The sequence below is a fragment of the Pelmatolapia mariae genome, linkage group LG23 (genome assembly GCF_036321145.2).
Source record: "Pelmatolapia mariae isolate MD_Pm_ZW linkage group LG23, Pm_UMD_F_2, whole genome shotgun sequence".
In the NCBI taxonomy this organism is placed as follows: Eukaryota; Metazoa; Chordata; class Actinopteri; order Cichliformes; family Cichlidae; genus Pelmatolapia; species Pelmatolapia mariae.
In genome coordinates this window covers 25,661,299-25,683,921 of record NC_086246.1, presented here as the reverse complement: position 1 = coordinate 25,683,921, position 22,623 = coordinate 25,661,299, and the positions used below count along the sequence as shown (strand labels likewise).

At 39.8% G+C, this 22,623-nt stretch overlaps 1 protein-coding gene across 1 annotated transcript; it reads right to left on the bottom strand.

The window, feature by feature from the left end:
- Window positions 1-746: 746 nt before the first annotated feature.
- Window positions 747-22,188, bottom strand: LOC134619934 (sterol 26-hydroxylase, mitochondrial). Its single transcript, XM_063465709.1, has 9 exons — window positions 21,929-22,188; window positions 21,082-21,272; window positions 20,042-20,241; window positions 19,755-19,952; window positions 19,499-19,662; window positions 12,818-12,984; window positions 6,843-6,924; window positions 6,532-6,768; window positions 747-3,507 (listed from the first exon to the last, which is right to left on the bottom strand). The coding sequence occupies exons 1-9, from the start codon at window positions 22,178-22,180 to the stop codon at window positions 3,391-3,393; spliced, it is 1,608 nt and encodes a 535-aa protein (XP_063321779.1). The 5' UTR covers window positions 22,181-22,188; the 3' UTR covers window positions 747-3,390.
- Window positions 22,189-22,623: the final 435 nt, after the last annotated feature.

Below are 22,623 nucleotides of genomic sequence, written 5' to 3'. Positions count from 1 at the left end.
ATTTTCCTCGTGCATGTACAGTCATGCCTTCTCTTTGCATTCTTTAACAATGGCTTAAAGAGCCAAAACTGATGTTTGGATAGAGACATCTTGTTTTTGTTTTGAGTTTATAAACACACTCTCAAATACCAGCGGCATGAACAAAAACATACCTGAATTTAAAAAACAAACAAACACACACAACACAGTGGAACACTATCAGTCAAGGATCGGTCTCCCCAGAGCCCGGACCTCAACATTATTGAAGCAGTGTGGGATCATGTTGACAGAGAACAGAACAAAAGGCAGAAACATCCAAAGAAGAGCTTTGAATGTCCTTCAAGAAGCCTGGAGAACTATTCCTGAAGACTACTTAAAGACATGACAAGAAAGCTGCCTAAGAGAGTTCAGACTGTGCTGAAGAGTAAAGGTGGTCACACCAAATATTGACTTTCAAGCTTGTTTTTTACCTTATATATCTCATTTTCATGCATGCTTCGTGTTTCAGTAGCTGCACCTATTTCTCATTTTTCCTAGCAAGATATAAAGAACTGAGGGGTGACTTAATACTTTTGCACAATACTGTACACTTACCTACATCTGTTAAGCTACCTGTTAACGCAAATATCCACTCAGCCAAGCCAAAGCCTTGTGATGTCAGAGGTTAAAGGGGAATGGCCAGACTGCAGTGAATGTGAATTAAAAAGTCATCACAAAAATAAAGAAAATACTTGATTTATTTAGAAAAAACACAAACATTTCATCTTTACTGGGATCACAATCACCACGTCTACATGTGATATTGTAATTGTTCAAAACCATTGCAAAGAAAAAAACAGAAGAGCCGAGTTAGAAAAGTCTGCATCTAGAGCTTCAAACTACAAATATTAAATTAATTTTAAGAAAGTTGGTAAACATTCGTTTTTCCTTCAGTAAATTCACACACTCTCCAACTTTATTCCTCTGTGTGGTTGATGCTGAGCTTAAAGCAAAAACAAACAGTGATCGGTGTAAAATATTTTATTAACCTCACCTTTAAATATATAAACAACCTGCCGTTCCTCCTTATTGTCACAAGGGGGCAGTGTGCACTACCCATTTGCATAAGTATTTTTTTACACTTCCAACATCTGAGCTTTGAGCCCCACCTGCTCCAGCTTTATATGCACCAAAGAGATTAATAAAAACAGGTATGCAAAGCAAAGTGCTTGGAGTTAGACAGGCATTTTCACACACACACACACACACACACACATATTAGGACTCGTTGTTATACAATTACAGTGATTATATAATGCAGAAGGCAAGATTTGGGCATTAGGTTCAATTTTGTGTGAACATCTAAACTCTGCAGAGAAGTCCCTTTTCTCTCTTTCTGGCTTCTCTGAAAGAGGAAGAAAATATTAAATTACTTCCTGCACAAATATGTTTATGAAAGATAAAACAGCTCTTTTGTGTGTAAATACATGCACAAATAAAATCTTTAAAAACTTTAAAGGGAGAATTTCACTTTACTGGTTCATCATCAAAGACTTCAGAGATTCACTTTAGCCAAAGTCAATGTCAAACTCAAAGTCAGTGTAAAAGTTAATGAAAGTAAATAAAGTAATGTGTTTAAACGGCTTTAACAGCCAGTGTACTCTCAGATCTGACAGTGCAAAGAAGTTATACTTGAGTAGTAACTAAAAACTAATAACATCTGTTTTGCAAATACTGTTATGGGTTAATAAACTGAGGAGCCACATGCACAAACCTAAAGGAGGTTTAAAAAAACAAAAAACATGCCTTTAATTGCTGAAAAACTCTCAGAAAATCCAGAACTATACCAGAGGGCTAAAACTAAACAGAATTCCAGGAAAACAAAAAGATAAACGATACAGACTGATATGGTTGGTCTATGTACATACACACCTGTATGTACATTGATGTATATATATAGGTTAAACTAATGACGGTAGGCAAACACTCACAAAGGAAGCAAAGCAAACAGGGTTTATTTATTTATTAATTGGAAGGAGTTTGGAAAAAGAGAAGCACGGTGCTCAGAGGACCTTACAACAACAAGATTGTGCCAAATTCATATTATTACTTTACTTTTCCTAAAAATAAAAAAAAAATTATACTTTATTAATTTATTTCTTCTCAGAGACGTTTAGTGTGCCTGCTCGAATCTGGGTATAAAAGCATTAATTCGGTTTGTTTTTTGCCTAAAAATTACAATATAATTTGTAGTTTTAGCAAAGATTTTGGCAGGTTTTTAAATATTTGTTTTTTTCTTGTTTTTATAACATATGGTAAATTTGCAGTTTTAATGTAATGTAATTTTAATATAATTGCATATTATATTTTTGGTTTAACATTAACATGTTCTGTAACTGTGAAAATAAGTAAGCAGTTAAATAAAGTAAGTAAGTAAATAAGTAAAGTAAGAAATAATTTACAAAAGTAAAATGTAAGTAAGGAACGTAAGCAAAGAAAGAAAGACAATAGGTAGGTAAAGACCAAAAGTAATAAAAGAAAGTAAAGTATGTAAAGTAAAATGTAAGTAAGTAAAGTAAGTAAGATGGTAAGTAAGTAATGAGTGGAAGTAAAATAGGCCTGTCCAAGGTGTACCCTGCCTCGCCCTAAGACAGCTAAGATGGGCTCTCGACTGTCCTCGTTTACAGTCTGCATGAAACATCAGGAATTCATGTGGTGAAGTAACTAAGATGCACTTTTAGTAGTCCCCCAGTACAGTCTGATTCTCCGAGCACTGTGGTTTTCGTTTGTTTTTGATGAATTCTCCTTCAGAAGGAAACTTTTTAGACTCTTTGGTTACGTTACTTCCTTTGTGAGGCGGTAGTCAGGACTCACAGAGAGAGAAATTGCCAAAACAAAACAGGAAATGACACAAAGCATGCAGAAAAAAACAAATGTAGCCACAAAAAACATGAAAAAAACTGGACACTAAGAAGGGATCTTAATTAAAATGACAACAACTATCAAATAATAAAGGAAGACCATAACAGACGTTAGCTAGGAAATATAAAGAAATACATATAAAGATAAATGTGTAGATAAATTATGAGCTTATTTCTTTAAAATGATAAATGTGCCCATTAAATGTGTTCCTAAAGAGAAATCCCTGCATGTGTCAACCTGGCTTGAGGATTTACTCACTACCTTCATTGCTGAAATTTGTTAAATGCGGCTGCTGACAGGAATCTGCACCATGAAGGCTCAGATGCGTTAGTGCGCCACACCCAGATTGGCAAACACCAGAAATGGCCTTAAATTTTTATCTAATTACTCATTTGTACCTCTGTGCAGTTTCAGCCTGTTGCTCAAACTCTAAAGTTACACTGAGAAAGAAACTTCTGGGAGCACTTTTATTATGAATGCACGAGCTGCTTGCCAACACTGGCGCCATCTTCAGGCTCTGGGGACGAAGCGCAGGTTGATGGGCTTAGCGGGGATGAGCAGCGTCCGAGTTTTGGCCTCCACGGTCGGTGCACCATCTTCAGGCTGGATCTCGTAATGCTGCATCAGCTGCAGAGCAATAGCAGGACTGTGTTAAAGAAAATTTTTTTTTTAGATTTTAGTCTCCTTAGCCCATAAATCGGCTGCTTCCTCTGTTAATTATAGGACATATGGATGTCTTAAAAATGATTAAATTCTTAAGAATAAAATTACAATGACATTATCTGCACAAATTATGAAAACAAGCGAGTTAATGCAATTTTTAAGACCACAGCTTAGAAAATTTAAGATCTTTTTAAAATGATTATATTACCTTTCAACATAACACTAAGACACTTGCAGCCTCATTTCAGAAAGACCTTCCCTGCACAACACAATTTTTTTGAAGTAGACCTATTATGCTTTTCCTTAATTTGTTGATGTGAGGTTTATAAGTCGGAGACCTCTACATCAACCAAAATCTACGCACTGTATCTGTATCTGTAAAATCCTGGGCTTTCTATTGATGCCACATTTGTGGAGGTTGTGCTAACTTTCTTTTCAAAATAATGGAAATTGCAGCTTCCACATTTTATGGCCGTAAGGGAGGTTAAGCCATATGACATTGTGATTGTATTGGTAAAACACAAACTGTTTTTTCGATATTAGATTATCTTCAATTTAGTAGGATTTCAGAAATCTGCAGTCATTTTAACACTTTCAATGCCAAACTTTTATTTGCTGTCCTTTGTACTGGACAGCAGGACTTAGTATCTCCCACTTGTGACTGAGAGAAAGGGTTTTACCCAGAATTGTAGAAGGGAAGTCAGACGAATAGCTATCTGGGGATGATGTGGAGGAGGGCCGGCTATTAGAACAGGAAGGAGAAAGCTCAAAGGGTTTACCAGATTTCAAGCAGCCTGAGCACGGACAAATGAAGGCTCACACCCATTATGGATAAGAAGCAATGTGTAAGCTAGGGCTCTGAAGTTTTTTTTCACTACAGTATGTAGAAGGAGAAATAATATCCTCCTCAGTTGAATTTAATTGTAATGAAATTGGGTGAAAGAAACCAGATGTCAGGAAATATCAAAACACAAACCAAAGGGAAGTGCTCATCTCTTAAAACTAAAAGCATTATTTACCAGAGCTTTGTGTGTGGCAGGACTCGGATACCCTGGGACCATGACATACGGTCAAATCAATAAGCCAAGACAAATTCTTCAAGATCAAAGTTATAAATCATCTTGATGTCTCTGATAAGGGGAAAAATAACAACCTCTGGAATAATCAGAATTTTTAGAAGGGGAGTTTGATTTGTTGTTGGCATGAGACGAGGTGGAGGAGGGCCAAACATTACAGTAGGAGAGTGAAAGCTCAGACGAGGACATGCCGGCTTTTTCAGTAGAATTCACACACGCACACAAATATTATAGCTAAAAGTTTGATTACCTAAGTTATTTACTCTGTTGATTTGCAGAACATAACATATATACTAAAAGTGCATTAAACTGCACTTCTCCTTTCTTTATAAATTCACTTTGTAAACAGTTGAACCTATTGGGTTAAAATTGTTTTTAACACGAAAACAGAACAACACTGCCCACAACCACCAAGACTGATGTTTGCATTAAAAGGCTAATTAGGCAACCTGGCTTTTGAAAATGTCAAAACACACAAACCACAAGGAGATTCTCATCTCTGAAAGCAGCCCAAACATTCTTCAGCACATCTGTTTTCATATGCTCATATCTATGACATGACTTGAATACAGATATAAGAGGTCGTAGTTATAGAAATTTCAACAAGCTGAGACGGATTATTTAAGATTAGGCAATCTGTCGATGAAAAGAATAATGCCCTAAAGCGCAACAAGGTTGCATCAGTGTGTAGAGTCCAGGCTCGTGCAGATGAGCAGATGTTTGCCTTCCCACAACATCAGCGCCCAAACTTACACAATATTTATCATCCATAATAAATGTCAGGCTTTGTCATTTTGCTCCAGCTCAGCCCTTTAAAAACCTGGGTTTCCCCCTCTGAGCTTTCGCCTTCCTTTTTAAAACGCTACTCTTTTAAAATGATGTTTTTGTGTTCCAATCAAAAGACTGCCTCTGAGCACGCACTTGGCAACACTGGAAAGGAAGAAGTCCCTTTTAAAAGGAAGAAACATCCAGCAGAACCCAGCTCAGGGAGAGGCAGCCATCTGCCGTGACCGTTCGCCGTTTAAATATGAACTAAAAAGGTTAAGAATACAAATCTGTGGCGCTCTAAAGGCGCTGACCTTTAACAGAAGCCTGAAATGTCACTTTAAGCCAGCCGACTTCTTCATAAGTATTCAACAGCCTGTAGATGTCCTTAGTGGTAAAGATAAGACAATACAAGGGAAGTGATACAACATGTCTCAGTGCATTCAAGTGCTGGAGCTCCAAAAGAAGGAGCTTTTCTATTTTGTTTGGCATTCATCTTTTTTTTTTTCTTTTGGCAATCAGTCATAATTACGAAACGTGGGGTTTGTAGAAATTCCTTCTTGCAGCTTTTCTTATTTTTATTTCCCTCTAAGGACTGTTTTTATTTCCAGTTTATCAATTTCCTGCTGCTCAGCCAGCATCTGCAGACTGCAGAAAGACAAGGTACTGCAGCTGCCTTCACTTGGAGAGAACATCTAGTGTCACTCTCAGCATTTATTCTTAGTTATATTAGAAAGAGGTACTTATTTAAAAGTCCTGGGTTTAAAAATGTTTTTGAATATTTCCATTCAATTCAATTCAGATGCTTTATATTGTAAGTTAAAACCTACAATAATACAAAAAAAAACCCAGAGAAAAAGCCAACAATCTTTCAAAATTACCTAATACTATCAATAGAAAGTGAAGAAACTACAACAGTGTTCTGGGTTAAAGGAATGTTAACTCAAGTCAAACTAGCTGGGCTATACTTTCATGCAATACCAGTTTCTGCCACATGGTGCTTTCTATAAGCAGGAGAGGGAGGCTGGAAAAGGGCAATCCTGCCAAGGAACGCAGCTGCCCCACTGTGTGCAAAGATTGTGCAGAGGGTACAAAAGGTACCCTTAAAAAAGTACTATCCAGGAGAGAGCAGCTTTGCATTACTCACCCTGGACAGAGCAAAGTGCATCTCCATCTCTGCCACCCTCTTCCCCACACAGGCTCGCACCCCGACGCCAAACGGGATGAAGCTGTAAGGGTTATGCTGATAGAAGCCGGGTCTGGCTCTGTCGCTGCGGCTATTTGGCGAGTCACTGCGAAACCACCGCTCTGGGAGGAAGTGCTCTGCATTTGTGAACTCGGACTCATCGTGGCAGGCTTCATAATGGCACAGATGGAAATGAGTCTGGAAAAAGACGGCTTATTTTAGAGAGATGCTTAAAGACATACGAGTGTATGTGTGTAACCGTGTCTTCCTACCTTCTTTGGGAACCAGTAGTTATCCAGAATCACCTCGTTCTCCGAAACAAAGCGTCCGTTTCCAGGAACCACTGGATACAGGCTGGTTGAGGAAGAAAGAAACAAATCAGCCTCCAATAAGACATGAGATATGTTTCCAGCTTTGTAATCAATCGCAGCTGACATGTTGGTTTTTGCGTAAACTGCATCAGAAGATGGATAAAATACATGAGGCCACAGCCAAAAAGGGCAGATGTTTACTGAAAGAGGGCTGATTCAGCTCACTTCCAACTAGGTGTTTTCATTCTTTCTCTACTAGAGGAGCTTTGCATGACTCACAGTTTAAAAAAAAAAAAAAAAAGGGTTAATTGTCTTATATCGTGCCTCAGAGCATGCCCCAGTCAACCCTATGTCTGAAACAAACCTCTAAACCTCCACAGAACTTTCTTCTGATTGGCTGCCCCTCATGGGTGGGGGTTCTGCTTCTTCTTCTGCTCTTTATTGTTAAGTAGAGACAGTCTTAGAAACCATTAACTATTTCAGAATTCACAAAAACCTGGAAGAAACACTCAACTGAGGAAGTTCATTAGATCATCACGGTGTATTCAGAGCAGTGACAGCATCCCTTTAAAAATGAATTCCCCCAGAACCAAACAATCAGCGTTTCTTATGTACAAGAGCTCTACAAAAATGAGACTTGACAGTTAAATTCTAACATATGTGGTAATTTAAGTGTACTCCACAGACCCTGGACAGACCCTCGGTACACTTCGCTCTGCTATGGAGCGTCATCAAAGTCTAATCAGACTCAAACTCTTTATTTCAGTAAATGAATTAATCAGGAAATCACTTCCTTGAAATGATCTCTTCTTATTGATTTCTTTTAACTGAAATAACCTTTTTGTATAAAGCACCTTCTAAAGTGCTTTGACCAAAAAAATAAATAAATAAATTCAAACAGAAGGCAAGAGAGAAACAAAGCAGAACCAAATGGAAGAAGAGTGGAAAAAATACTGTGTAGACCAGTCTGAATGCATTTACCCTGACCTGAAAGACAAGTACAACTGTTTAGTGCTGGAGCCAAATTTATTAGTGTTCCAAGGACATAAATATGAAGAACCCACATGAATAACAAATTACAAACAACTCTGACACTGACCGACGATCTGTTCAGGATGTGACATTAAGTCAGTTTGATTTAAATGGCTAGAGGGGAAAATAGAAGCTGGTCACAGTGACTCAAAGACAAAATATGTAAATAATATTTTCAAATTAATTCTGCATGTACCAGGATACATATAATCTATTTTGTTTGTAACAGTTAGAAGTCTAGGAGCTGTAAATAGAAAAGCGTGGAAGTGGACGAAGTGAATAGTGAACAGTCATTGGAAAACTATTCTCATAATCACATGCAGTCCAGCATTACTGCTTCCACTGGGACCTGGTTCCACAGAAAAGGGGCCTGAAAGCTGAAGGCTCAGCCTCCCATTCTACTTTTAAATACTCTATAAACCACAAGTGACTCTGCGGCAGCATAAATATTAATAATAACAACAACAATATTCATACCTTTTGGTTATTATTTAGAGTTTTTTCTAAACACCATAAGCCACAAGATGCTCAGAATTGCAAAAAGAATAAAAAAAAAATGCATGCAATGAAAATTAAATACTATCATTAAGGAAAAGCTCATTTCTGTCGGCTGTATCCGCAAGCTCATTCTTTCTGTCACAACCCAAAGCTTGTGACCATAGGTGAGAGTGAAAATGGAGATATACTCAGCTCTTTCTGCTGCACTCTATTATTGAATTTTCTACAGTCGTCAGACTTTTTTCTTATTTCTAGCCTTAGAGGTGCAGGCCTCTTACAACGTTGTCACTGCTTTCTCCATACATGGTACAATACGTGGTTCAGCCTTTTAACAGGTGTCAGAATGTATGATCATTTTACTCTTTTACTCACTTATAAAATTTTAAATAATATGGCGCCTAGCTGTTTAATAGAACTTCTCCATTTGTATAACCCAAAAAAAAGCACTAAGATCTTCTAACCAGATGCTCTTAATGCAACCTAGGTCGAGGATTAAAACCAGAGGCGATCGTGCCTTCACTATCACAGCACCTAGAGGATGGAACAATCTCCCTATTACCATTCACACTTCCGAGTCTATTCAGGCTTTTAAATCTCGCTTAAAGACTCATCTTTTTACTTTGGCTTTGACTTAAGGTAGTTGACTATCATTTGGCTGGTTTCTATTTTGTGTTGCTGTTGGTAAATTATTTTCTTCGCTCCTAATTTGTGAAGCACTTTGATCAACATTGTTGTTTTTAAACATGCTATATAAATAAATTTTGATTGATTGATTGATTGATTGATAGATAAATGGGGGCGGAGCAATCTGCAGATGATATGCAAATTGCATGGAGGTTGCACAATATGGAATGCAAGGACTGCCATAATAAATTAATTAAATACACCATTAAATAATTAATTAAATGTGTCATTAATTAATTAATTAAATGCGTGTGTAAATATTTATTTAATTAATTATTTCCCATTTTAATTCATTATTGCCACATTTAATTAATTATTTAATGGTGTATTTAATTAATTCATTATGTCAGTCCTGGCGTTCCATAGCACAAAGGCTGTTGATTCTAAATGATTCTGACTTGATTGACTGATAACATAAGCACAGTTTTAAGAAGAAAATAGACCAGTACACGTTTCATAAATCTGACGGTAATTTAGTGTAGGAACTAATTTTTTCCACAGCGTGAGAACAGACGAGACCAAAGTAGAGACGTTTGGCCAAAATGCACAAAACCTAACACAGCATATAAGAGCAAAACACCTACATACGAGCTGTCAGCACGATGGTGGAGGGGTGATGATTTGGGTTTGTTTTACAGTAAATGAGTCAACCATGAGGTCCTCTGTATACCAAAATATTCTAGAGTCAAACCTGAGGATATCTGTCTGACACTTCAAGCTTGGCTGAAACTGGGTCACGCAACAGGACAATGATCCCAAGCACAGCAGTGGTCCAGTCAAACTCCAGACCCGAACCTGACTGATGCTGTTGACCTTAAGAGAACTGTGCATAAACAAATGACCTCAAATCTCAATGAACTAAAGAAGACTGGGCCTCCACAACGATGTGAGCGACTGATAAAATCATAAAGGAAACCATTAATGCAAGTTATTCCTCCTAAAAGCTACTGAATGATGGCGGGTACTTCGCTTTCCACATGGGTGCACAGAGTCCTGTGAAAACATTGTGTATGCATGGAGGTATTGTGTTACAGATGGGAGAACTGGACGGGTCAGAGCAGACTATTGGAAAACAGTTTGTCCTTTACAGATAAAACCAGCTTTAATTTAGCGATGGTTCTCACTGAGCATGACCTGCCCTTCATAACACTACCAATCTGGCTGGAACAGCTTAACTATAAACACAGAAAATAAAGAAAACACCACCACCACCGTACAACTGCTTTTAAACTAGAAGGGCGGTCAGACAGAGCTCCACCGAGGCCAAAAAAAACTGCATGCAAATAAGTACACAGGTAGCTTTCCGGGCAGATTTGGACTTGTTTTTTTCTAAAAGCTCCAGCCACAGCTGCTTCTCCACAGAGCAGTTCATTAAGTGTGGAACATGAAGTTGTTGGGGATGGGTCACAAGAGGTCATGCGCAATAAATCAATTCGTACAAGACCTTCAAAGTGCAAAAACACTGAAATATGTAACTGTAACCTTGTGAACCTTTACCCCTCTTAATGATGCAGGCTGAATCAAATCATCGCCCTCTGTGGGATAAAACCTGTTGCAATGAGTGCAAAATGCAAATAATCCTGAAGGATTTTTTGACTCTGGCATTGTCACTGTCATGATTGATTTAAATTTTTTAAAAAGGAAAGAAATAATGACACAGCTATGTGGCTTAAGAATTGCTTACTTAGTATTATTCTTCATTTTCTGACCCATGTTTGACCCTGAAGTCACTGTTAGTTAGAAAGAACTTAATCCACTGATTGAGAATAAAGTTCAACTTGTAAAAGGAGGACAAAGTTAATCAGTGAAAACTCAAAAGATAAGCTTCATTTTCCTGTTGTGTCATGATCAGAGTCACCAGTAAATGTTTGAGGTCAGAGTTGGACCAAACCATGTTGGAAAGGCACCATCACTCCACCACAGATGAGCATTACCGCCACAGAGGATGTCTGTGGGATTTCTCAGGAACTCGAGCACACATTTTCCTGTAATATGCTACCAGAGGTGGACTTGGTCCAAGTTAGAAGTGACTGGAGAAACTGGATCCGTCACCAGGGGTTTGTGGCAGAAGTCTTGACCCTTGCAAGGCAGAACAGAATTAAATGTTTTGTGTCACATCTTTAAAAGTACATACCAAAATGTATTTATTTATTTTTTAAGGATGCTATTGTCTTTAATTGCTCAAGAAAATGCCACCAGTATTCTGAGTTTGGCATGGAGGGAGTTTTCAGCCTTGGCAGAGGTGTATTTTGCTCTTATTCTTACTGTGATGTGATTTGCTTACCGAGGGTTTTTGATAGGTGTCTGTCACAGAGACGACAGAGAAGCGGGAACACAGCAAACGCCATCAGTAATCGTCGAGATTGTTACGTTTTTGTTTTTTTTTTCATAAAAACACACCTCTCTGAAATTTAGTCATCTAAGGTGTGTGGCAGTGTAAGAACAACACAGCATTTTTTGAGTTTCAAAGGTGATGACACACACTGAGCAAACCATTTTGTACACAAGCAGCCACTTGAATATTTGCAAATACCACACAGGTTTCCATTCTGCACCCACAGAAGCAGGAAACAGTCCAAAACAACATATTCAGCACGAGAACTTCCTGTGTGTGCTTCATCTAATCAAATTTTCAAAGAAAAAAACTAGCATGCATATGTAGCTGAAGGTTTTCACAGATTTGAACTTCCTCAGAACGAACTTTTACTACTAAACATCCTGACGCTTATAACCTGTGGAACTGAGGCATAGGGCTACAAAAGCACGATTTTATTAAGACTAAAACTTGATTTAACCACATGTTGCTCTTAATGCAGCTCTGACTTGTCTAAGTAAGTGATCTTAAAACAGTTTGACATTGCTGGGTTTGGCCATTCTCATAAAATACTCTATAAAAGTCCTGAGCCAACCCTCATTTCTCTATAATTTGCTTCCAAAGGGCTTTAAAAGTGCTGGAAAGCATCGGTTTGACAGCAGCTTCATCTTTCATCAAGACAATGACGCCAAACACACTGCTAATACAGTAAAATCAAACCTGGATAGAAAAACAAACAGTGGAACACTATCAGTCATGCATCGGCCTCCCCAGAGCCTGGATCTCAGCATTATTGAAGCAGTGTGGGATCATGTTGACAGAGAACAGAACAAAAGGCAGAAACATCCAAAGAAGAGCTTTGAATGTCCTTCAAGAAGCCTGGAGAACTATTCCTTCTATCATGTCCAAATTCAACTCTGCTGTCTACCAGAAGGTTTCAGAGCACTTTTTGTCATTCTGTTGGCAACCTTCATGAAGTTGCCAGTTCAGTCTTCCAGCAGGATTTAGCACCTGTGTGTGAAAACTTACATTAGAAGCTTTGGCACTCACTGAAATTTCTCATCCCTCCAAATCCTTGGAGGGATGTGAAGTAAACGAGAGGCATCCAAAAAATCCCAGCTTTCACAAAATCTTGTTACTGCTTGTCTCAAACTCAAACTGTCACGAATGACTTCACATCTCTCACTTGTGTAGTTTGGATGAGTGGACAGCCACATTTTGAAAACATTCAGTGCAAAACACCAACCCGATGATTTCCAGCATGCAGTTGCAAAATACACCACGTGTTTGTAGATCATTTATGAATTACAGACTTGTTTTTAAAACCATCAGGTCTTTGGTTAAAATGCTTACGGTTAAGAAAAACTTGACTCCTTTGAGAGACAGACGCAAATAGCTGTCAGCTCACCGTAATGTCTCCTTTATGACGGCCTTCAGGAAGGGCATCCTGCTCAGGTCGTCCATGGTTGGCTCCCGCTTGTCAGGACAAACCGAATTCACCTCGCTGTAAAGTCGATCCTGAGCCCTGCTGTCTCTCGCTAAGTGATACAAAGCCCACGACAAGGTGTTGGACGTCTGGAGTCAGGTGGGAGAAAAATGGAAGCGGTTGAGTAGATACGTAGGTAAAAATTAAGAGGTAAAAACATCACAAAAAACCTAAAACGATTATTACCGTGCAAGTTATTGATGTACATCAGGGGTGGCCAACTCCAGGCCTCAAGAGCCGGTGTCCTGCAGGTTTTAGATGTGTCCTTTATCCATCACAGCTGATATAATGGCTAAATTACCTCCTCAACATGTCTTGAAGTTCTCCAGAGGCCTGGTAATGAACTAATCATTTGATTCAGGTGTGTTGACCCAGGGTGAGATCTAAAACCTGCAGGACACCGGCCCTCGAGGCCTGGAGTTGGCCACTCCTGATGTACATCAATGCTTACAACACAAAAAACACTATAGTGTCTCTTTGTGATGTTTACTCGGCAGTTGCAGGGATAATTTTTCTTCCCCATCCTGCTAAAATAATTCCTTTTTACTCTGTGTGCACCTCCTTCACACTTCTGAGCTCAGCAGCTGGGTGGCACGAACCATCTGAACTGAACTAAAAGTAACCTCCAGTCTAAACACACAGCATGAGGTTAGCTTCTAATACCTGAAAATGTAAACAGGGTGGCATGTGAGAAACTACTGCACTATAAGACCTGAAATCTGTGAATGTTTGTGTAGGTTCTCAGTTCACAGTAGTCTTAAGACAATGAATAAGCTCACTATAAATGTAACACTCTAACATCCTTGTATTGAGACTCTCCCCTCTATGCACTGCTTTGCATTAGCTTCAGTTCAATAAACATCTGCTCTGTTACATTCAAATACCAGTATGACTGCAGACTTTAGATATTTCTGGCTTGGCTTTGTTACATTCACATACATGCTGGGTCAGACTACATCTCTCTCCCTCATTCAGCAGCAATCACTTACATCAGAAGCAAAATAAGCAATTCACTCAAGTTTCACACTCCAAGGCCGAGGCAAACAGCTCCGCTTCACTCATGAGGTCAAACCCAACTCAGTATGACATAAGATTAATGAGATTCAACACGACACTCCCCAATAATCATTGTCTGGCACATTCATACACCTTAAAGGCACGTCCTTGCAACACACACTCACACACCCCAGTAAACAGGCTCCCTCCCTTATCATTCTTGTTACTATGATTTCTTCTTCTTCTTCCACATTTTTCTTGTTACCAAGGGGGAAATATTTAATAATTTTGTGTATACTTCTCTCAATTATATTTTTTGACTTATTTTTTTATATTAATCTCTTTTTCCTTTGTAATTTACTCAGGTTGGAAACCGCCCTGGAAAACTTCAACTAATTTCAATACAGCTTGGAAATATTGTCTAGAAAAGTGCTATATAGACTAATCTACTCTTACTATAAAGCTTAGGGGTGAAGCAGACTCCTTAGGTATAAAAAACAGGCATTAAGGTTTCTGGACACCATACTGAAGCCAACTCAAACTCAACTCAAAGGACCTTTTGGCTTACTAAAAAGTTTCTATTGGTGCATTCCTGAATAGGTCTGAATTTGTAATTGCCAAATTCCCAGTGAGAATTTGAATCAGCAGTGTCCGCTCAACTCAGATTTCACACTCACAAAGTTGGTCCACCCAAGAAACTGCAGTCTAAAAAGTATTCATGTTTTTGGGGGGCTCTTTAGCCTTTACTTCACTAGAACGGCGAAGATAAGAAAGGAAGTGCAAACAGAGAAAGGCACACAGTAAAAACTAGAAAAACAATTATTTCTAGTCTTCTGGAATTTGCTTTCCCATCTGTGAGCACAAACAATCAACAATGTTTCAGGAACAGCCACATCTTATCTTAAAACCCAAAGTCACTATCTCCTCACCACATTTTCATCTCGTTCACCAACCCTTTTATCTTAAAAAGAAGATGGCTTGATTGAAAGCCAATCTTCTTCACTTGATTTAAAAAATAGAAAAGACTATTTTACAGGATGAATCATGAAATTTGCTGTATGTGAAAAGGAAACTTCTTAAAATAATGGACCCTATCTTCCTTCCTTTTAAGTTAACCTTAAGATCAGCCTGTTACTTTTCCCCTATCACAAGCACAGCGTACAAATACTGATTAAACGGTGTGAGCTTTATCTTTGCCCACCTTGGATAACCAAGATGTCTGGATTACGCAAACCTCCAACTTGCTGCTTGTGGCAAAGGATGGGGACAAGCCTGAACCTCACCAGGGAATGCCGTCAAACGGGCTCTGTGACAGCTTGCTGTACGTGCCGTACCAGATGTGATCCCTACTGGGCTCGTGTCTGTTTTGAATACCAGAGGTTTTGTTTTCCTCGGGCAAAACTGAAACAATTTTGCTGTAAGTAATGTGTGTTCGCTTCTCACATGAAAACATTGCTGGGTAAAACAAAAACAAATCACTGCTGCTGGTTTTCTCACCATTAAATCTAACTGACTGATTTCAGTCAGTGCAGGCCGTCGGTTTCTGTCGACCTGTCTCAAGAGGACACAGAGCTGGAAATCTAGTGTTATTGCTATTATGAATCAAAGCTTACATGGTTGTGGTGGAGGTGTAGGTTGAGTGAGAGGCTGAAAAGCTTGAGTCAGACTGAAGTCAAGACAAACAAGTCCACACCTTGAATTTTGTGTGCTAAATGAGCTATGGCAGTCTTTTAGGTTCTCTACATGAGCAACACAGAGGTTATCTGTATCTTCTTTGTTGTTCGTTGCATATAAGATGCGAACATGTTTGGAAAAGGTTTGGTTATTTTGCAATGTAACGTAATATGGATGAATAACCGCTTTCCTCACTCATACGTCCCAAATATCAGAATCTAACACAATCTCCTGTGGGAAAGACGGAGATGACTGTCAACTGCCTGGAGACAGTTTAACAATGAGTCCACACAGGAAAATAAAATAAAGGTTCAGCTAGCAGATTCAGTGTCAAATAAGGCACAAATAATTGTGTTGCTGAGGGGTGTAGGTCGCATGTCGCAGACCCTGTTTCTTAAAGAGTTTGCACACTGGCAACAAACACCTCTTAGAGCTGATGACGTTAAAAGTGGTCAGTAACATGATCTTTTAAAAAAGGAGAATCAGAGAGGCTGAGTCATTTTAAAAGTAAAGGTAGGAAGAGGATTACCACTCTCTTTCTCAGCATAAAAGTGTTAAAAAAGGATGGAATTTATCATCTAAGTCCATAATCTTATTAAAAAATGAATAAAATCCAGACACATTTGTTTATTAATAATAATAATAATAATAATAATAACTTAAGGTTTGTACTGGACAAGATGAGCTTTGAATATCTTTGCCATCATTGCCTGTCAAGGAGTAAAATTCCAGTCTTCTAGAATACAGCCTTGGGGGGTCACAATTAGGAGATCTATTTCATTACTTTTGAGCTTGAGTAAATTAGATGACATCCTTGTTTTAATTTCAGACAGCTGACAAGTGACTATGGAGTGTGATAGGTTTGGTACTGATAAAGTTTAGGGTCATTAGCATAGGAACGGAAACAGAGACCACGGCGACAAATGATCTAGCCAAGGGGGATCATGTAAATGAAGAGAAATGGTCCAAGCACAGAACCTTGAGACACACCTTGGTTAACCAGGGCAGCGGCAGAGCAAGGGCCTTCCATTGTGTTTGGTTGGACACAACGGAAGCCAGGAGAGTGCTGTACTAGTGGGTACGAGATAGTCAGACAGATGTGAAAGAAGGAAAGGAGGAAAAAACATGTCAAAGGTAGATAAGGCCATAAGGTTGAGGATGCTAATGTGGCTAGGGTCAGCAGCAATGAGAAAGACTGTTCTCATCAAAACAAGTAACAGCCAAGTGCTGTGGTATGCTCTGAAGCCAGACTGGAAGGCTTCATAAAGCTCTTGGTTGGACATGTTGATACAGTTGGCTGGGCTCTGTTCTTTTGAAGAGTTGGGTCAGTAATGGTTAAGGTTGTTTTGCTCCAGATCTAGCTTCTTGAGGACAGGAGTCACTTATGCGGTTTTGAAAACTGAGGGAACCACTTCAGACACCAGGGAAGTGCTACGGCCCCTGGCCTCGGAAGAAGTGAGCCAGCTTCCTACAAGCAAATTCAAGCGTGCCAGCACCAGCAGACGATTGGCTGGCTGGGAACCCGTGCTAGCCTTCCTGCATGTAAATTCGGATGTGACAATCCACACAGACAACTGGATGCCTGAGGACCAGTGGTTTGCACGTCCAGGGAAAGGGACCAATCAGCGACTGATTGTACTCACCTGTGTTCTACAAAAGGCTGATGAACATTCATTCAGGGGCTGCTGCTTTGGACTGAATGTGCAGTTTGCCCCATATGCTTCTGTCTGTGAACCTTGCTTGTGAAACTCTGTTTAATGTGTGGAATTTATGTGGATAGTATTTAGTTGTGTTACTGCCCGTGAGGCTAGCTTTAATTTCTACTCGTACAAGAGCAAGTTATTTTTGTATTGGTTATTTTCCTAGTGGTTCGGTATCGGTTTTCAGTTCTGAGTTTTTTTCTGTAAATGAAACTTTGCCTTAAATGATCTCCCTTGTGAGGGTCTCGTTTATGTTACCTCCCCTGTCCCCTAGCAGAGCTGGGTCGTAACAGGAAGAGATGACGACATCATCTATATGTGGCCACAGACATGTTTTGACCAATGGTGTCTGCATGGGGTCCAGAGTGCATGTGGAGGCTTTGGCCTGAGAGATCCACTTGGTGACCTACGAGGAATCCAGAGGAGAAAAAGGAAAAAGAGCATCCCACAAGGTGGGATGAAATCCTGAAGCCGATAAGATAAGATAAGATAAGATAAGATAAGATAAGATGACCTTTATTAGTCCCACAGGTGGGAAATTTGTTAATGTGTAACTGTCACAAGCTGCTGATGGATAGAATTAACTTTTCTCAGAAGACATCAAGAAAGTCGTAGCAGAGGTCAGGGGCACCTGAAGGATGAGGTGGATCAAGGGGGTGAAGTAGCCGGTCCAGCAGTCTGGATTGGCTTTGCTGATGACAAATGAGGGAAGAGTAATAATAAGTCTTGGCCTGGAGAGAGAGAGTTTCTTTACAGGACCTCACATGATCTCTATAAGGCTATGGATCTTCTAAAATCAGCGGGAGGTGGTCTTTAGGGCACGGACGTCCATAGTGAACCATAGGCCAGAGCAGGTAAAAGAGACTGTTTTGAGCGGGTCAAGGGAGTTGAGGCTGCTGGATATGCTGTTAAATGTGCCAGAAAGGTGACATCAAAAGACTGCATGCCACTGATTGGTGGGGGAGTGAAGTCACTGGATGAGTCATGAGAATAATTCCTTCACAAGAAGCAAATCCACCATTTTTAAACCCGGCAACAGGGAAATGGCTGCAAACACACAAGTCCACTGTTTCTGTCAGTAATTGTATTTCAGACAAGTGGTGCTTTATTGTTGAGTAAACGGGCATTCAACAGCATGCACTGCTGATGTTGGGACAGGTCTAGAGGGAGTGGTGCTGTCAATACAAGCCAGTGGTCTTAGATCGCTCAGAGCACTCCCAGAGGGATACTCTGTGAAGAAATTACGTATTTGCAATCAACGAATCTGGTTAAAAAGTAAAACGCATCTCATGGATGAGAGCCAATAAACCAAACTGCATTTTCATGGCTGTCAAACTGATATTTCGATCTTATATGCTTTTTGATTCTTTTTCCCTTTACAGAGTGCAAAATCTTGGGAGGATAATATTTAAATGAATCACATAAATGTTTTTGGCACAATTTGCTGCAAATTGTACTAAGTCTAAGCCTAAAAAGCACGCCACATGTGTCTGTGTCTGTGATGACTGTCATTAAGAGTGTTAATTTTGGAACTGGAAGGTGAGACATTATCAGATTGGGTGTGCAAGAGCAGATGGCTTCAAACTGTGAGCATGGTGTCGAAACATTGCTTCCATCTTCTGACCCTTCAGAGTGATGCATGTTTAGAGAATGTCCCACACATTCTGGCCTTTACTTATACTGGTGTCTTGATTAAGCTTAGCCAAGGTTCATACCAGGAATTGGAGGGAGAAGGGAGGGCCAGCACAAGTCATGTAAGATGGTCATTTCAGGCAACCAAGTTCATTTTTATTGCAAGCTCATGATCTCTACTCAGAGATTAGTTCACAATGTAAACTAAATCTCTGGCTTCTCTGGATGAATCCAGAATGAGCTCCACCTGTCTCACTGCTGTCTGCCAACACCACCACACAGCCCTCATCAGTTTCTAACAAAGATCACTCAATCAAAATATATTGATTCTCCATTCAATACCTCTCAAACAAGTTTAATCATGTGCTTACACTGTATTAATTCATGTTAGCAGACACCCACTCCCTAATTCTGCTCATTTTTTGACCCACTAATCTTAAAAGATGTCAGTAACTGCTGGTTTACAGAATAAAAAGTAAAAATAAAAGGCATTTTGGAGCAGGTCAAACTGTGACAGTTAACCAAAATGTTTCCTTTCTACCAATAGTGAACGAATGGATGAAGAAGAGACGCATGATGCTACAGCATTTTGTTTCCTCACCGTGTCGACTCCTCCCAGCATCAGCTCTGTAATGCTTATGTAGACTTCCGCTATGGTAAGCTTGCCAGAAGACAGCAGGTAGGTCAGGTACATGCCCTCTATAGGTTCACCCCGGCTCACCTGAGCTTCAATTTCAGCCATTCTCCTGTCGATGAGCGTCTGAGCTGCCGTGAAAACACATTAAAGATACAAATGAACTTAAAGCGAACCCAAAACAGCAGAAATCTTCCCTTTTGTGTTTTTTTCTGTTACATACCTACTTCATAGAGGTCATCCCAGGCCTGAACAAAGCGTTTCCAGAAGGGGAGGATGTTGCGGGTCCATCGTGGGAAGAGAAGCACCATGTCAGCAAACGTCATCATGTCGTTAAGAGCCTTGATGAAGCGAAGAGTTTCATGGGGAATCTCCTCCTGCAGGCACCCCAGTCTGGTCTCAAACAGGATGGAGGATATACCTGTAAATAAAATATTAATAAATACATAAATAAAAGAGTTGCAAACCCTAACCTGCACCCCCTTTGGGATTAGTTGCTGTCCCTCTCACCTTCAAAGCCAAACTTGTAGAGCTCAGCTGCCACGTCCAAAACTGTGGCTTGGTCCTGACTGCGAGCTCGTAAGACCTCAATGCGTTGCAGCAGATCTCCAATCACCTGCTGGATGGTGGAGGCATAGACCGATACCTCCTGTAGCTTCAGCATCTTGGGGTTCAGGGCACTGCGGATGCGGTACCACTCTGGTCCTGTTCTGTAAAATTAAAAGGGAAAAAACTTAAAAGGACCAAAAAGGCCAAAATCAAAGGACAATTTATCATTTATGGCTTTATAAACTCTATGTTATGGTCAGTATCAATCAGCAGAGATCATCAAGACTCTTTTATAGGCCATCAGCTGTTTTGTCGAGAAAGGATAATAACAAGAAGAAGAACAGGATGCTACCCCCACAACACAGAAAAAAAGTTGATGGATGAAGTTTATTAGAGAATTATGGCTGTTAAAAAAAACTTTTGGCCAGTTTCTGTTTCAGTTTCAGCACTCCTTTACTACTCTACTACTCCGCAGTAGATTTTTGTACATTTTCTCTCATTAAATGTTCTTATATACATACCTGTACTATGAAGGACCCCTGAGGAACACCAGTATTCTTTTATGAAATCAGATTTTTTTAGCTTAAAGAGATTCTTCACAAGCACCCGATGGATGCCTCCACAATCCACCAGGTTGTTACATGGGCTTAACTTTACCAAATTTTTTTTCCAAAAATTGAAGAATTACTTATAGCTTATAAGATAAGATAAGATAAGATAAGCCTTTATTAGTCCCACACATGGGACAGCAGAAAGTGGACAGTGCAAAATTACAGCAGCAAACTGGAACAGGATAAGGTAATAATAATAAGATACTATATACAATAGAATGAAATACTATATACAAATACTATGTTGTCAGAAAAAAATGTCTATTTGAAATTTTCATTTTGTTATTATAAGTCAGAGGAGCTCCTCTGGGTTCCTTTCTGGGTCCCTGGCTGTTTGTAAGGAATTTCGGACACATGAATAAAAGTTTTTTTGACATCATCTACACTCACTCTACGTGGAGTCCGTAGGCCTGGCCCCTCAGCTCCCTGTACTCCTTCCAGTGGGGCATCTCAAATCGGACTGGGTAGCGGCCTTCCTGCTGGATCACTTGACCAATGAGGTCAGGAGTCGCCACATTGACAAAGTCAAAAGTGCCAAACTTGGAGCGCCAGATGGGCCCATACAGACGCTTCTGTAAGCCCTACAAAATTGAGTTATTTAAAAGTGTAGTTTACAATAACAAAGACAATGAGGACATGAATATCTGTTTAATTACAATCACTAATTCCATTACTTTTTAGATTTAATTAAAACTAGGCTTTTATTCAAGCTACTTTTAGATAGATTAATCTAAATAATAATTAATATGATTAACACTTTGAAAAGCTTTTTTAGAAGGAATTTGGGAAGCTGCTTTCAGATAATACTGTATAATTACTATTCTATAGCTAAAAACTTAATACCAAACCTGTTTAATTTTAGGTCATACATCTAAACTAAGTAAAATGTTTAAATGAAACCACCTAAAAGTATTCCTCCACACAAACATTCTCTCTGTCCCACATTTAGTTTGCATGGGTCGATCACCCTGGCGGCAACTGTTTGCGAATTCTTTTCATTCTGGCCGGACATACAAAATCGAGCCAATAGAAATAAAAGTGAACAAAAAGCCAAAAAGTTTGAAAGAAAGTAACATCCCTGAATGCGTTTTCTCGAAACACTAGCAGCAGCCGTGGAAACAGTTTTTGTTGTCGGCTGAAGGTCATCTCACACTTGTTCTACTCTTTAGTGCAAATGTACAAACAGTTAAAAAACGTTGTTGTTGTTTTTTTAAGCCACTAAATTCTTTTCCAGTACCTGCAGTAAGTGCATCTTTTCCGCGTATCCTTTGACCAACAGCCAGTACATAGTGGTGGACCGGCTGGGCCCCGGTAAGTCATCAATGCTCTTCAGCTTAACCGCCTCAGTTGCTGTCTGCACGTTCAGGTTTCTTCTGCCCGGGGTGGAAGCGAAGGGTGCGGGTCTGAGCACCGGAGCGACCCGAAGCGCTGTCCCGGAGCAGAGCGCTGGGAGGCAGCGGTACCAGGTTGCAGCAGCCCGGGAGCCCATAGTGGAAGCGCTGTGTGAAAGAGCCGATTGTGTGTGTGCAACAGAGCGTGTGCGTATTTATATGCTTGGAGCGCAGTTTGATTACAAACCTTTCATTGTACAGATCCACCCCTTCAGGCAATGCAGATCAGGTTTCATGAACCATGGCTGTGACGCCTGTGGGGTTCACATGTCACAACGTTTTTCATTAACACAACTTATCAGAGCCTCTGGCATTAAAGAAAAGAGACAGACCCAAGAAAATGAACTTCCGATTGTAATTACGTATCATCACGGTAATACTTGCGCATAAAAGGCGCAAAAGTAAAACTGTACCTGTGGTGGAATGTTGACATCTAGTGGGCCCTACAGATGTTGCACAGGTAGAGGTGGCACATCAATACATGCCATTGGCAGAGAACAAACCAACATACTGGTCTAAAGAGCTTGGAAAGAAAAGCGTC